The following is a 14,856-nucleotide window of genomic DNA, read 5'->3' on the forward strand; positions in this document are numbered from 1 at the left end:
TGGGGAAAAACATCACCAAGGTGCCTCCAGACCCAGGCTCTGATCAGTGAAGACCCCCCAGAATACCCAGGGGAAGTTGGTACTAGCCTCCCAAAGCCACTCTCCTGAGTGACATTGAGAGCATCCTATAGAGAAGGCCATGAGAGAGATAGCACTGGGACAGATGGTGTCAGCAGAGGGGACTCCAGACCACAGCAGAAGTGACCAAGCTTTAGCTTCCTTAGATGGCCCCAAGGGTGGGAGGCTTCACACAGCAGTAACCTTCAAGAGCAATAGGAGGCAGTTGGTAGGTGGAGGTGGATGATAGGAGGGAGGAGGCCATGTGTGAGTGCTTACAGAATTTGCAGGGTCTCCATGCAAAATGAAAATATGGGCCTCTTATTCTGAATTATTAAGAATTTTAAGATGGTGACCGCAAAGAAAGCAAGGGTGGGGACTTTCTAAGCATGGGCCCCTGTGTGACTGCACAGATCACACACATGATTATATACTGTATCTGGCTTAATTTCAGGCTGCCATCATAAATGTGTTTATGGAGAAGGCATGTTGAAAGGGAAAGGTGCTAGCCAGGACAAAGATTCTGACTTCTCTTTCTTCCCCAAATTCACTCAGACTGGCTGAATTATAATAGCCACCAAGCAACACACCTTTCCACATAAGAAAAATGAGGCTGCAAGACTCACAGCCAGCTAGAGGAAAATCAAGATTCAAACCCAAATCCCTTAACTCAAAGCTCTCTCTTTCCCGGTACCCCACCTATGACACCTTTGAACCCTGTAAGAAATACAGACTTTAGGAGCTTCTGGTAGGGAATGTGATAATTCTGTTCTAGGTCAGTGTTTCTCAAACTCCAGCCCTTTACTTACTACTTTCATAATTTTTAGCCATATTTTCAAACCACCAATGCTGAGATTTGCTTACTATTTTTCTCTCACTGATTCATAATTTTATTTTTTTTTTGAGACAGATCTCTCTCTGTCGCCCAGGCTGGAGTGCAATGGCACGATCCTGGCTCACTGCAAGCTCCGCCTCCTGGGTTCACGCCATTCTCCTGCCTCAGCCTCCAGAATAGGTGAGACTACAGGTGCCCGCCACCATGCCCAGCTAATTTTTTTGTATTTTTAGTAGAGACGGGGTTTCACTGTGTTAGGCAGGATGGTCTTGATCTTCTGACCTCGTGACCCACCCGCCTCGACCTCCCAAAGTGCTGGGATTACAGGCATGAGACGCCGTGCTCAGCCTGATTCACCATTTTAAAACCTACCCTCATTATAAAAAATGCTAATAATGAAATTGTGGATTTGGTGTGCTACTTATACTTTTTTAAAAATGCACATTAGAATAAATAAACACTGTGACTCAGATATTCTAATTCTATAAGTTTATCCTATAAATATGTTTACTGACGTGTGAAATGATGTATATACAAGAACATTCCTCACAATGTGATGATAGTATACAATTGGAGACACTGTATTGGAATTGGAAAATGGGGCACTCATTATACGACAGAAAATTACACAGCCATAAACAAAGAATGAGGAAGCTTTCTATGTACTGATAAGAGACTGTTGATAAAGAGTGAGAAGCAGAACTTTATCTCTAATGATATGTGCGTAGAAGAGGAGGGGACAGAGGGTCTGCATTTGCATATGCTTAAAATCTTCTCTGAGGGAAGAATACCAAGAAACTAATAAAAGTGGTTTCTGATGGGCAGGAAGAGTTTGACACTGAGAGGAGGAAAATTTTTTGTATTTGTTAATTTTTGAACCATGTGAATATATTCTTTTTCCAAAAAAATTAAGGAACTAAAATAAAACAATAAATATTATGATAAAAATGTGTGTCCATGTAGTGCCTCAAATGATCTTGCAAGCTCTTGATGATATATATCCGTGCATGGGGAACCACAGCTCTGATGCAGTCAGTGGGATGATGGCCTTGGTGTGTGCTGTCAACCTCTGTCAAGTAGGTGAAAGTCCTGGACAAGCTAAGCCCAGCCCTAGTGCTGAGAAGGAAGTGAAGGAACCCATCATTCTGGGAGGCTCTTCTGTCAGATGATCTGCTGATGAAGGCCATGTTGCTGACTGTCCTGAAACCCAGAAAAGAGTCTAAGCCCCAGAGTGAAGAGCCTGTGTCTCTTGGTGGAGAATGTGCAAGCCATGTCTGCGTTGGTAGTTGAACTGTGACCAGATGAAAAAAAAAGACTGAAATAAAGACTTTCTAGACAACGTCTTCTAATCTGAGCCAAGAGTTCTGGGGAAATGGATGGGAACACTGGTCAGTTCAGAACGAGAGCCCTGGATGACAGATAATAGTTGCTATGAACAGAAGACAATCTTTGAGAGCTTGTTTTGAATTGGGGAATGGTGCCAGTTTCCTGCTCTGGCCAATAGAGAGATTACCCAGGTCTCTGGGTAGGGCAGGTTGTTGAGTCAAGAACCATCTGACACAAGAGTTGGGTGCACTTCTGTTAATGCAGCCTAAGATTGCATTAGCTGTTTTGGCAACCACATGATTCTGTTGACTCATACTGAGCTTGCAGTCAATCCAAATGGCTAGGCCTTCTTCTGATGGACTGCTTTTAAGAATTGTCAAGAGTTGTCATCTTCCGATGTTTGGGCAGTTGGGTTTTTAAACTTAGGAGCCGATCTTTACATTTGTCTTTATCAAACTCCATTTGGAGCTTTTGTGAATCTATATGAGTCAAGAAATATTTTAATTCTGATGTACATGTTGATACTCTCTCTCCAAACTTTGAGCTATTTGTGAATCTGATCCAAGATGTTTATAGAAAGGTTAAAAGCACAAGGTGACATTAATATGTTAAGAAGATTCAGTGAACATAATATTTAGCCAAGTAAATTGTCTAAGGAATATGTTGGCCAAATATCTTGCTGATATTGGTAGATGGCACCTTCCCAATTCACCTACCAGGAAAATCCTCTCAAAAAAAGAAAAAGAGGGCAGGGTACGGTGGCTCACACCTGTAATCCCAGCATTTTGGGAGGCTGAGGTGGGCGGATCACCCGAGGTCAGGAGTTTGAGACCAGCCTGGCCAACATGGAGAAGCCCTGTCTCTACTAAAAATACAAAAAATTAGCCAGGCCTGGTGGTGCTCGCCTGTAGTCCCAGATACTTGGGAGGCTGAGGCAGGAGAATTGCTTGAACCCGGGAGGCGGAGGTTGCAGTGAGCAGAGATAGTGCCACTGCATTGCAGCCTGGGTGACACAGCGAGACTCCATCTCAAAAGAAAGAAAGAAAGAGAGAGAAAGAAGGAAGGAAGAAAAGAGAAAGAAAGAAAGAAAGAAAGAAAGAAAGAAAGAAAGAAAGAAAGAAAGAAAGAAAGAAAGAAAGAAAAAAGAGGTTTTGTTTTGTTTTGTTTTGTTTTTAGAGACAAGGTCTCTGTCCACAGGCTGGAGTACAGAGGTGCAATCATAGTTCACTGCAGCCTCAAACTCCTGGGCTCAAGCAATCCTCCTGCCTCAACCTCCTGATTAGATAGGACTACAGGTGCTCACCTTGACACCCAGCTAATTTTTTTTTCTAGTAGAGATGGGATCTTGCTATGTTTCCCAGGGTGGTCTCAAACTCCTTACTTCAAGCAAATCCTCCCACTTCAGTCTCCTAAAGTGCTGGGATTACAGGCATGAGCCGCAGTACCTGGTCAAGAGTTTGTTTTGACCTGACTTATTTTGAGTAAACTCATGCTAGTTCCTAAATGTAATAGCTTCCTTTTGGTTTGTAAGTGCCTTTGTTTAATAATCTGTATTTTATAATTATTTCTAGGGCTCAGCCCATAAGTCTTTGATACCATTTCTAGAATTCACAGCTTTTAGAAGACTGGACTCATACTTGCCCATACATCCTGGCTTCCTGAATCTCAATGCTGTAAGATTTTAGGGATCACACTTGCAAATTCTATCGATTCCTGGTATTTAACGAGTCTACATTTGATAAAATGAATTTCTTTAAAGCAGCTAGCAACTTTCTCACCATCCTCTATCTGGGTCTTCAATTATCTGTATAGCTGGAAGCAAAATAGGAGCTGAGCAGTTTTGCTTTCACTCTGACATCTGTGAAAGTGACGCCATCTCCACCAAGCCATGACTCTCCCTCTCCCTGCTCTTCTTTCTCTGATACTAAAAAGACCTTTGTGCTGTCCTTAGTAATTTTTTTTTTTTTTATGCAGCCTCAGCTCACTCTGGGCTTTGTCTTTCCTTATACTCTGCCTTTGATCTCTGCCAAGCATTTGGATTTCTCCTTGGTCAGAAGCCATGGCTTCCATCATCTGTGCATGTCTGGCCTCCTCAGAGCGTTCTCTGGGGAGTCTCATTGCCTCCCCACTTCCCTCATCTCCGTATTCCTGAGTAACACATGGTTATGTTTGTTTCTGAGAATCTCCTGTCTCTCTTTAGCAATTGATTATTTTAGAGTCTTGGGCCTGGGGCTTACATCTATTTTTCACTTTGTATTAGTCAAGTCTATTTTTTGGCATACAACAAAACTAATTACAGCAAACTTAAGCAAACACTGAAATTTATTGCAAGGGTCTAAGCTTGGGGCAGGAATTTGGATGGGGCTCAGGAAAGGCTGGAACCGGAGACTGAAAAGTTTCTGTGTCTCTTGTCTCTGCTCCTCGCTGGGCATCTGTTCCATTCTCTCTGAGTAGTCTGGCTTCCTCTGCTTTCCGGGGCCTCAGGGCACAACATGATAGAACTGCAGCTCCTAGGTTTATACACCTCTCGGTCCTAAATCCTGAATCACAGGAGACATAACCTAATGAGGCCAGCTTGTCAGATGCCCACCAGGGTCCAACCAGCCAGGACTCAGGCAGTACAAATGTGGCCACAGGGCCTACCATCCTTCTACGGATTACACAGGCAGGTCCCAGAGAAGAGAGAGGCATATACCCTAACAGATGTCCACTCTTCACTTGTTCATTCATTCAGTGATTCAGCAAATAGTTATTGTATGTCCAGACACTGTCGTTAGGGACACTACAGGGAAAGCAAAAGGGAATCTTTAAAAATTTTGTTTTGCAGAAAATCTAATCTTGCATGTTCTCACTTATAAGTGGTAGCTAAACATTGAGTATACATGAACACAAAGATGGGAACAATAGACACTGGGGACTCCAAAAGTGGGAAAGGAGACGGGTGGGCAAGAGTTGAAAAACCACCTATCGGGTACTATGTTCACTATTTGAGTGACAGGATCAATAGAAGTCCAGACCTCAGCATCCTGCAATATACCACGTGACAAACCTACACATGCACCTCCTGAATCTAAATTTTTTTTAAAAATTCTGTTCTGCTAAATAGGGGGTAGATTTCTAACTCTTCTGTGCCCCTTCCGCTTTTTTGTACAATGACCTGATCAGTTTCTACTCCTTCAACATCAGTAACTGTCTTGTTAGAGCATCATTTCCCCTTAGATACTCACTGGCTTGGGAAACACACACAAAAACTACCCTGAGACAGGAATCTTCCTAAAGAAAAAGACCCACGGAGTTTTGAACACATGTAAAAGAGATCCCTGGCTCTATGACTAGATTGCATTTAGTGAATGGGTACTCTAGAAGAAAAATGCAGGACTGAAAAGGCCAATTGCATCCAAAAAGGGAAAGTTCCTAAGATATGCAGGACTAGAATCATGCCACATCAACCATATTTCTTTTTTACTTTTCAGATCAGCACATATTTATTAAGACTTTGATATAAGATGTTAGGTGCCAGTTCTGTGGAAAATGTAAAGAAATAGAAAGCCTGTTCCCTGCCCTCAAAGAACCTATTTATAGCTAGCTGGATAGATAAGGTAGAAAACAGATAATGTGATAGAGTGCTTGTGTTTTGGGGTTTGATCATAAAATGCTATAGGAATTCAGAGAAAAAAATTACTGAGACTAACTTACGTCAGGGAAGACTTTACGTAGGATGTGAGTCTAAGCTGAGCTTTTACAGATGGACAGATGGACAGGATTTGGATCTGCAGAGAAATGTCAAAGGGCAATTTTTTTTTTTTTTTTAAGATGGAGTCTCGCTCTGTAGCCCAGGCTGGAGTGCAGTGATGCAATGTCGGTTCACTGCAACTTCTGCCTGCCAGGTTCAAGAGAGTCTCCTACCTCAGCCTCCTGAGTACTATTTTTAGTACTATTTTTAGTAGAGACAGGGTTTCACCATGTTGGTCAGGCTGGTCTCCAACTCCTCACCTCTTGATCCGCCCACCTTGGCCTCTCAAAGTGCTGGGATTATAGGTGTGAGCCACTGTGCCTGGCCCAAAGGACAATTTATAGTGAGGATCCAGTGTATTTACTTGCTTCATTCAGGATTCAGATCTTTAATCTCTATGCATTCATTCATTTATTCATCAAACTTTTACTGAGTGACCACCTATGCAGGTACTAGACATTGTGTGTGTAAAGGGTACAAATATGAAAAAGAGTGCTTAATATGAGGTGTCTTTAAATGAATAGGCATTATACATTCCCTCATTTTCATCTAGGATGCCAGGACAGATATATTTAGCCAAGCAAATTAAGTAATCACACTGACTTTAAAATCACCTTCCATGGCATCGCTATTTAACAGATATGTTAAAAATCCACCATATCATGGGCACAAAAGATACAGTGGAAAAATCAGACACAGATCTTGTATTTTTGGGGCTTACAGTCTAGTTGAGAGACAGTCGTTTAAACAAGTAATTACAATCACATGTGCTTGAACACACATTAGGAGAGGTAGAGAGAAACCTCCTTGAGTGCACATGGCAGGAATAATTAATCTCACTGGTAAGTCAGGGAAGAAGACTGGAGCTGCTGAGGTGTGGCAGGTGGAATTCTAAGATGACCCCTGATGATCCTTGCCTTTGTGTAATCCCCTCCCCTTGAGTGGGAGAGACCTGTAACTTGCTTTTAATCAATAGAACACGGCAAAGGTGAAGGGATTTTTGCAGAGATGATTAACATCCCTAAGCAGTTGGCTTTAAATTAATCAAAAGGGAGAATATTCTGGGTGGGCCTGGCCTAATCAGGTGACTCCTTTAAAAGAAGGTCTAGAGGTGAGAGACTTAATGAAGCAGAGATTCTCTCTGCCTCCATTGCTGGCCTTGAAGAAGCAAGCTTTCATGAATTCTATAGCTACAGATGAATTCCACCAACAAACCAAGGGAGCTTGGCAGCAGATGCTGTCAAGTCTCCAGATGAGAAAGCAGCCTAGATAACACCTCGATCTCAGCCTTGTGAGACCCTGAGCACAGGGCCCAACTAAGCCGTGCCCAGACTCCTGACCCATGAAAACTGTGACATAGTACATGTGTGTTATTTTAAGCCATTAAGTTTGTGGTAATTTGTCATGCAGCAATGGAAAACCAACCCAACGACAGATTAGACAGGACTAACTTACCTTCCTGGAGAAAGACGATTTCAAGCCCTAAGGCTTTCAATAGCATTGCTGAACAACAGGACCCCTGTTGACTTTTCTGTATCCTTCATGTGAGATCCAGGCCAAGTTTATATCTAATAAATGAGGTCTCCTCCTTGCCTCCTTCAGGGTTTCCTGTCTTGTACTCAATGAAACTATCTACTCAATGTTAGAGTTGAGGGCAAAAAAGTGCATTCTTTTCCCTACTAGTCTAAATGTACCTCACTTTATGCAACTAACATGATACTGACAAACTTTACAAAATTATATTTTTCCAAGTAGAATTCAGTTTTCTCATTTTTCAGTTCATTTAATTAATTAGCCAATGATCACAGAGCAGCTACTACGTGCTAAACATGGCAAAAGACTGAAGGACAGTGGAGAGTTGGCTCTATCCTTTGAGGAGCTTAAGAAAGAAGTCTCATGTACCAGAAAAAGTTAAAGAGCGATAGAACACTAAACTCTAAATGTAGGAATGAAAAAGTATTTCCTGAGTGCCCAGGAATAATGAGTTTTATTTTGATTTTACAGGCTTCTTCCTCAGAAAAAAAAGGAGGGTCTTGGGAGTGTTCTTGGCTTCCAGCTGAATAAATACATGCAACAGTAGTTTGTAGTGTTAACCAATCATATGCAAATCTTGCTTATTCGGAATTTTGGAATAATTTTGAAAACATCGAGATGAAACTGAGTTACCCAACCAATGCCTCAACAAATTTTATTTAACAAGTAATGTTTATTGAACACCTGCTATATGCCAAGCCCTGTGCTAGGTACTGAGAATCCAGTGGTGTGTGTGTCAGAACATTTTAAACCATAACTAATAGAAAACTTGATATGAATGACTTAAACAATAAACAAACTTATTATCTAACCAAACAAGAAATTCCAAGGTAGATCAGTTTCAGACCTGTAGAAAACGTTATTTTTATCTTTTAAGAGATGGAGTCTTGCTCAGTCACCTAGGCTGGAATGCAGTGGCGTGATCATCACTCACTGCAGCCTTTGAAGTCCTGAGCTCAAATGATCCTCCCACCTTAGCCTCCTGAGAAGCTGGGGCTACAGGCATGTGCCACCATGCCTGGCTAATTTTTAGTGTTTTTCTGTAGAGATGGGGTCTGGCTTCATTGCCCAGGCTGGTCTCTAACTCCTGACCTCAAGGGATCTTCCCACCTAAGTGTTGGGATTACAGATGTGAGCCATTGTGCCCAGCCAGATTTGCAGAAAACTGATAATGCAACACATCTCATCAGCATAACTAAGCATCTGAGCTCTTTGTAATTTTCCATTCTCTTTTCTTTCAGACAATGGCTTGTTCTTAGTTGTCTCCCCTCATGATTATAAGACAGCTGCCATATTCCAGACACATCTCACAATGCTGTCTAGTAGAGAAACAAGTGCTGTTTCTTCTCATGTGTTTTATTTTTTATCACTGGGGAAGAAATCTTTCCCAGAAATTCTTAGCAGACTTTCCCTCCTGAAGCACATGGCTTCAGGAAACTGGAGGCTTGAACAGAACTGGGGTTCTACCAAAAGGAGGAAGGTGAATGAACAGTGGCTGAACAGACCGTCTACTAACAGCCCCAAGTAATGATTAAATAGACTGCCCCTGCATTGAGGGACAGAAACAATGTCACAGATGACATACAATTACAAACTGTAACAAATACACGATCAGAGAGAACCGTGCACATAGCAAGGTCATGGATCTAGAAAGGCCACTCACTGAGGAAGTGAAAGATGAGTAGGAACTAGCCAGGCAGGCTTGGGGGAAGAGTGTTACACGGGCGGAGGAAGAGGCTGGCTCATATGAAACCATGAAAGGAGGCCTGTGTAGCTGGAGTTCTTGGGAGAGGAGGAGGGGAAATGACCTGGAATGAGCACAGGGCAGCAGGCAGGGGGCTTCCTGCAGCATGGGAAGGAGTTCGGGTTATATCCTGAGAGCAGTGCAAAGCCATGGAAGGTTTAAAAACAGGGGCCATGAAGTGATCTGACTTGTGTTTTTAAAAGCTCAATCTGGATGGAGAGGCAAAGAAATGTTAAAAGACTATCATGTTCACCTGGGAGTTGATAGTGGCTTGGCCTGAGTGGTGACAGGAGAAGGGGAGGGAAAGTGGATGAAATGGAGCATGAATGGCTTTGCTAGTGCCCTGGGGGATACAAACATGCGTTAGCCCAGGACTTCCTCCTGAGGCACACTATTTGAGGTGCTAAGACTATTTGAGGTGCTAAGACTTGCATGCACATACACTGGTGAAGAGTGATTTAGGGCCACGTGGGAGGTGCGGAGAAGGAGATGCAGGAGTTCAGAAGGCGAGATCATGGGTTTGAGCGCTTTCAGGCAGGACTGATTTCAGGGCAGTGTGTTAAGGAGAGTGCTATTTTAGCAGGCCTTCGAAGGCTATGCAAGGTGGGTTTGAAGGTGCAGACATGGGAGAGGGCAGCCTAGAAAGAGGAACTAGCACGAGTCGCACAGATGCAGGAATAAAGGCATAGCGGGAGAAGAATAAGCAGCAGAGTTTGTATGGGATTGTGAAGGGAAGTTCTGGGGATAAGGCTAGAAAAGTCTTGGCAGTCAGATTAAGGAGAGTTCTGAGTGTCAGGGTGGGATGATAGGAGGGCAAAAACATTTTTTAAAAATGAAGTCTAATTTAGCTACAAATCCATTTGGTTTTCTCAGGAATAATTAATGTGCTATTCAAGTCCTGATTATTTATTCACTAGATGGAATAGCAATACCTCTTTCTGCCATCACTGCTACCTGCAGGTCATTTACCAATGATTTCTAATTTCTTTTAGAATGCATCCCTTCATCATGTATTGAGTATCTGTGCTAGAGATCCTAGAATGAAAAGGCATGGTCCCAACTTCCAAGGAGCCCATGAATTGAGCAGATAAAGAGATAAATTGCAGTAAGTATGATGCAAGTTTTTGGGTAAAGGTGGTACAAAGGAGAGGAAAATTCTCCTACTACCCGGAGTTGGGGGCTAGATTTAGCACAGTTGGCGACATTTAAACTGGGCTTTGAAAGATGAGTAGGAGTTTGCCAGGCAAAGAAGCGAGCTGGGAAGGCCTTGTAAACACAGGAAAACAATCTGGACAAAGACACACATGTCTTCTTAATTCTCACACCTTCAATCCTACAAGCACTGTGGAGTATACATTTTTAAGTTTTATTTTCAGGCTTTTGGGGGAAGCCTGGTGATAATGAGTGAGTTCTTTCAGTTGCTACAAAACAAGAGTTTGCATCTAAGTATTTGACCCCCATAAACATGCATTTTACCTAAAAAGAAGCCTGGATTTTAGCAAGCCAAATTGGCTATACCCTTTACCCCCAGTTATTCCTCTGGGAGGTTTTACTGATTTTTACTTTTCCGGAAAAGCAAGGAAAGAACTCTTAAATCTGTTTTTTCAGAGACTAGTAAATCCATTAGTCATCAGTGCAGGACTTTCATCTCTTCAATTTTTCACTGGAAGATGGGAGAAGTCATAATTCACTGTCATATGTGGCTCCCAATTTTGACATTTGCAGGAAATTGGTCCCCTCTGAACTTCATGAATGTTCATAAAAGTTATTTTGGCTGGGCACGGTGGCTCACTCCTGTAATCCCAGCACTCTGAGGGGAGGCCGAGGAGGCCGAATCACCTGAGGTCAGGAGTTCAAGACCATCAGCCTGGCCAACATGGTGAAACCCCATCTCTACTAAAAATACAAAAATTAGCAGGGCGTGGTGGCAGGCTTCTGTAATCCCAGCTACTCAGGAGGCTGAGGCAGGAGAATTGCTTGAACCCAGGAGGCAGAGGTTGCAATGAGCTGAGATCGTGTCACTGCATTCCGGCCTGGGCGACAAGAGTGAAACTCTGTCTCAAAAAAAAAAAAAAGTTATTTCAGGCCCAGATCAGATGGATCTCCAAAGATTATCCTGTCTCAAAAATTTGTTAATGATAATTTCAGCTCAAGATAAACACTAACATATTAATACAGCCTATGGGATTACAAAAAAGTGAGCAAGGAATTCATTCAAGACTGGAAAGAATTATCCTCTCATCTGACACTCCCATTTAACAAGGGTGTGGAAATCAAGGCCCAGTGACACAGGATTTTTTCTCCATCACTTTGTAAGCCAGGAACATCTGGCTGGTGACACCCTGCCCAGGCCTCAGTGGGCCACACTACCTGCTGCAGGAGATGGCCTGCCCACTCGGCCTGGGTGGGGAGTTTTATTGAGTGATGAAAACAGCTTTCAGTGGAGAGGGGATGCAGGGGTGGTTCCCCTACCCAAAGGCAGGAAAGTCCCCCCATTGTGGGTGAGTCTGGGGCTTTTATGGGCTCAGAATAGGGGAGGGGCAGGACATAGGTAGTACTGGAAAAGGCAACATTCAATTGGTTAAAAGGCATTAGTCAGAAATAATTAATTGGGAAAGAGCAGACAAACAGGAACAGAAGTTCTCACTCTAGGTCACGGGTTTCATTTGGGACCAGTAGCCTAGTCTTTCAGCCTTCAGGCTGTTTTTGGCTTGAAGGTGGGGTTTCACCAGGGACCTGCCCCTATCTGCCTAGGCATTTGGTTGCCTCCTGTCATTATCACCAGGGAGGTGCCTCTACCTGCCAAGGTTACCCTGGCTCTAGAAGCAGAGCTTTGGCCAGAAGCTGCCACAGAACAGGGGTGGGAGAGAGAAGAGGAGCTGGGTGACAGAGCAGAAGCATTTTGGGGAACTGATCCTTCAGGCAGCAGCTGATGTACTTCCTCTCTCCTCCACACTCCACCCCTACTCGCCCTCTCTCTCTCTGCTTCTTTCCTTTTCTCTCTCATGGTAGGGTTATGAGTCAGTTGCCAAAAGGTGGGGACATTTCCTGATGCATTTGCAACACTGAGAAGTTATCTTAAGGGAGGCTGGGCCCCATTCTACTCATCTGGCCCAGAAAGTGAACACCTTGGGGGCCACTAAGGCAGCCCTGCTAGGGGAGACGCTCCAACCTGTCTTCTCTCTGTCTCCTGGCAGCTCTCTTGGCCTCCTGGTTTCTACGTAATCATGTCCCTGGTGGAGGCCATCAGCCTCTGGAATGAAGGGGTGCTGGCAGCGGACAAGAAGGACTGGAAGGGAGCCCTGGATGCCTTCAGTGCCGTCCAGGACCCCCACTCCCGGATTTGCTTCAACATTGGCTGCATGTACACTATCCTGAAGAACATGACTGAAGCAGAGAAGGTGAGTGGAGGTGCCTCTTTCCGGGCCTCCTCTGTGCATTTGTTATTATGATTCTCAACCCCATTGCATTTCGGAAACCTAACCTCTGGGGAGATTGAAAAGAACAAAAGTTGCCCAAGCTCCACCCCTAGACAGCCTGATTTAACTGGTCTGGGAGGGGCCCCAGGCAGCCAGTTTTAAAAGCTCTCCAGGTGGAGAGCAGGTGAGGGGCAGCCAGGGTTGCCTCTTTCTCCATCTTCTAAATTAAAATCATTCTACAACTGTCTTTAACACCTTTGTGAAGGCTGTCCTAGTCGTACTTTCTTCTACACAGAACTCCTTCTGGGCACAGAATCTCTATCTATCCCAGCGCTTTACACCTGATTATTGATTCTAAGGCACCTCTTTTGGCTTTCCAAGACTTTCATGTGTGTCGACTTTGCCTGCTCAAGAGATTTAAGGGAGGCACTTACAAAAAATAGCTTTTATCCCAAGTGACAATTCTGATCAATTATAAAGGAGACTCTTTTAAAGATGCTGAGGCTGGCAAGAGGAAATTGTACTGTGATTGACTAGTGATGTCTGCTGGGGGCATGGTGTGGGATGTCTCACATCTTTTTCGTTATGTTTTCTCACTCAAATACCATAGTATGGAGTTAAGCATTCTCAATAATTATTTTTTTGATTGGTTGTGGTAAGGTGGAAAGGGTATGGAGTTTGGAAGGAGAAGATCTAGGATCGAATCCTAGCCTCTGTCTCTCTCTGGACTTTTAGTCTTAAGCAAGCTATGTAGCCTATGTAGACATCTGGCTTTCAGCTTCCTGAGTTTCTAAATATCATGAAAATTAAGTGAGATGCCAAACTATTAATGTCCTGTGGAACTTCACACCACTGTATAAGAGTTAGTTATTATTTTTACCATTTACTGCCAGTCTTTGCAAGGTGTGGCAGTGGCTGACTCCCCAGGTCCCTTAAAGAACCAGTCCCTTCCACACTCCAACAGCAGGTAAACAAGCCTCAGCCACACCCTCCTGACAGGAAGACAGAGAAGTGACTGAAATGTTCTCACATAGCTTGACAAGTCAATCTCAGGCTCTAAGGCAGAGCATGGCAGGACCCCCCACCTCTGGCTGGAGGGAGGACATGGCCCCACCTCCTCTCAGGGGCCTGCTGAGGGGCTGAGTGAACAGCACCACACATTCTGAGGGCTGATGGACACAAAGTGCACATTGTCCAGGAGAAGAGATTGGCAGCTAGTCTGGGCACAGCTATGCCAGCAGGGACTGTAGCCTCCTGCCTTGGCCTGGATATGGGATCCTTGGCAAGGTTGTGTGGGCCACCACTCACCTCTCAGCTCCCAGGCCTTCAGGCCCACATGTCTCTGTTTCTCCTGGCATTCCTCTGCTTCTAGCCTCATTCCTTCTGCCTTTCTTTGTTTTCCTGCTTGAGCCCTTCCTACTAGCATTTATATGCATTCTTATTCATTATCATTTTAATTGTATACTATTCATGTATAAGTTTGTATAGTAAACAAATATAACAATTTATATAATATTTTAATTATTTTCATTTGCAATAACTTTTATTATTTATTTCAACTGAATGTTCAATACATTCATAGGAATACAAGAAATGCAACAAGGGTTAAAATTTCATTATTACATTACATATCATTTTTTCTTTCTTTTTTTTTTTTTTTGAGACGGAGTCTCACTCTGTCACCCAGGCTGGAGTGCAGTGGTGCAATCTCGGCTCACTGCAACCTCTGCCTCCTGGGTTCAAGTGATTCTCCTGCCTCAGCCTCCCAAGTAGCTGGGATTACAGGCATGCACCATCAAGCCCGTCTAATGATGTTTCATTTTTCAAAGAAGCTTCTCCTATTTCCCTATCTTTTTTATCTTCCACAGAGCAATAAATAGTAATTACTACTCTCCTGGACAAGGTGCTCTGTTGTGTTGGATAGGAATTGTATCTTTACGTTTCACATCATTATCACCTCCAAAAACTCTACCTTCACTTCATAGCACAGTCTCACTGCATTGTTTCACAGTAAAATTGTACTCTACTCAAACTAGGAGAACTCAAAGAAATTAGAGCAAACAGCAGTTAAATTCATATGAATGAAAGACAGAAGACCAAAGATTTTAAAGTACTGATTTAGTAACATAGTGTCTACTGGCTCAAAGCTTCTATCTAATCATATTATAAAAACAGCGATAATAGAAATGAAAGCTACACTAATGAAAAA

The 14,856-nt window shown here is 43.3% G+C and overlaps 1 protein-coding gene across 3 annotated transcripts in view; it reads left to right on the plus strand.

Moving 5' to 3' along the window:
• Window positions 1-10,251: 10,251 nt before the first annotated feature.
• The window catches only part of NCF2 (neutrophil cytosolic factor 2), a 36,979-nt gene continuing 32,374 nt past the window's right edge, over window positions 10,252-14,856 (plus strand). The window contains exons 1-2 of one of the 3 annotated variants that reach the window (XM_054656620.2): window positions 10,252-10,333; window positions 12,426-12,629. In XM_054656620.2, coding sequence (XP_054512595.1) covers window positions 12,456-12,629 — 174 coding nt within the window. In that variant the 5' untranslated portion in view covers window positions 10,252-10,333; window positions 12,426-12,455. Of the gene's footprint in view, window positions 10,334-11,858; window positions 12,163-12,425; window positions 12,630-14,856 lie in introns of those variants that run through there. The other 2 variants (XM_016933934.3, XM_016933950.3) reach the window with 2 other exon arrangements.

The sequence above is a fragment of the Pan troglodytes genome, chromosome 1 (genome assembly GCF_028858775.2).
Source record: "Pan troglodytes isolate AG18354 chromosome 1, NHGRI_mPanTro3-v2.0_pri, whole genome shotgun sequence".
Classification (NCBI taxonomy): domain Eukaryota; kingdom Metazoa; phylum Chordata; class Mammalia; order Primates; family Hominidae; genus Pan; species Pan troglodytes.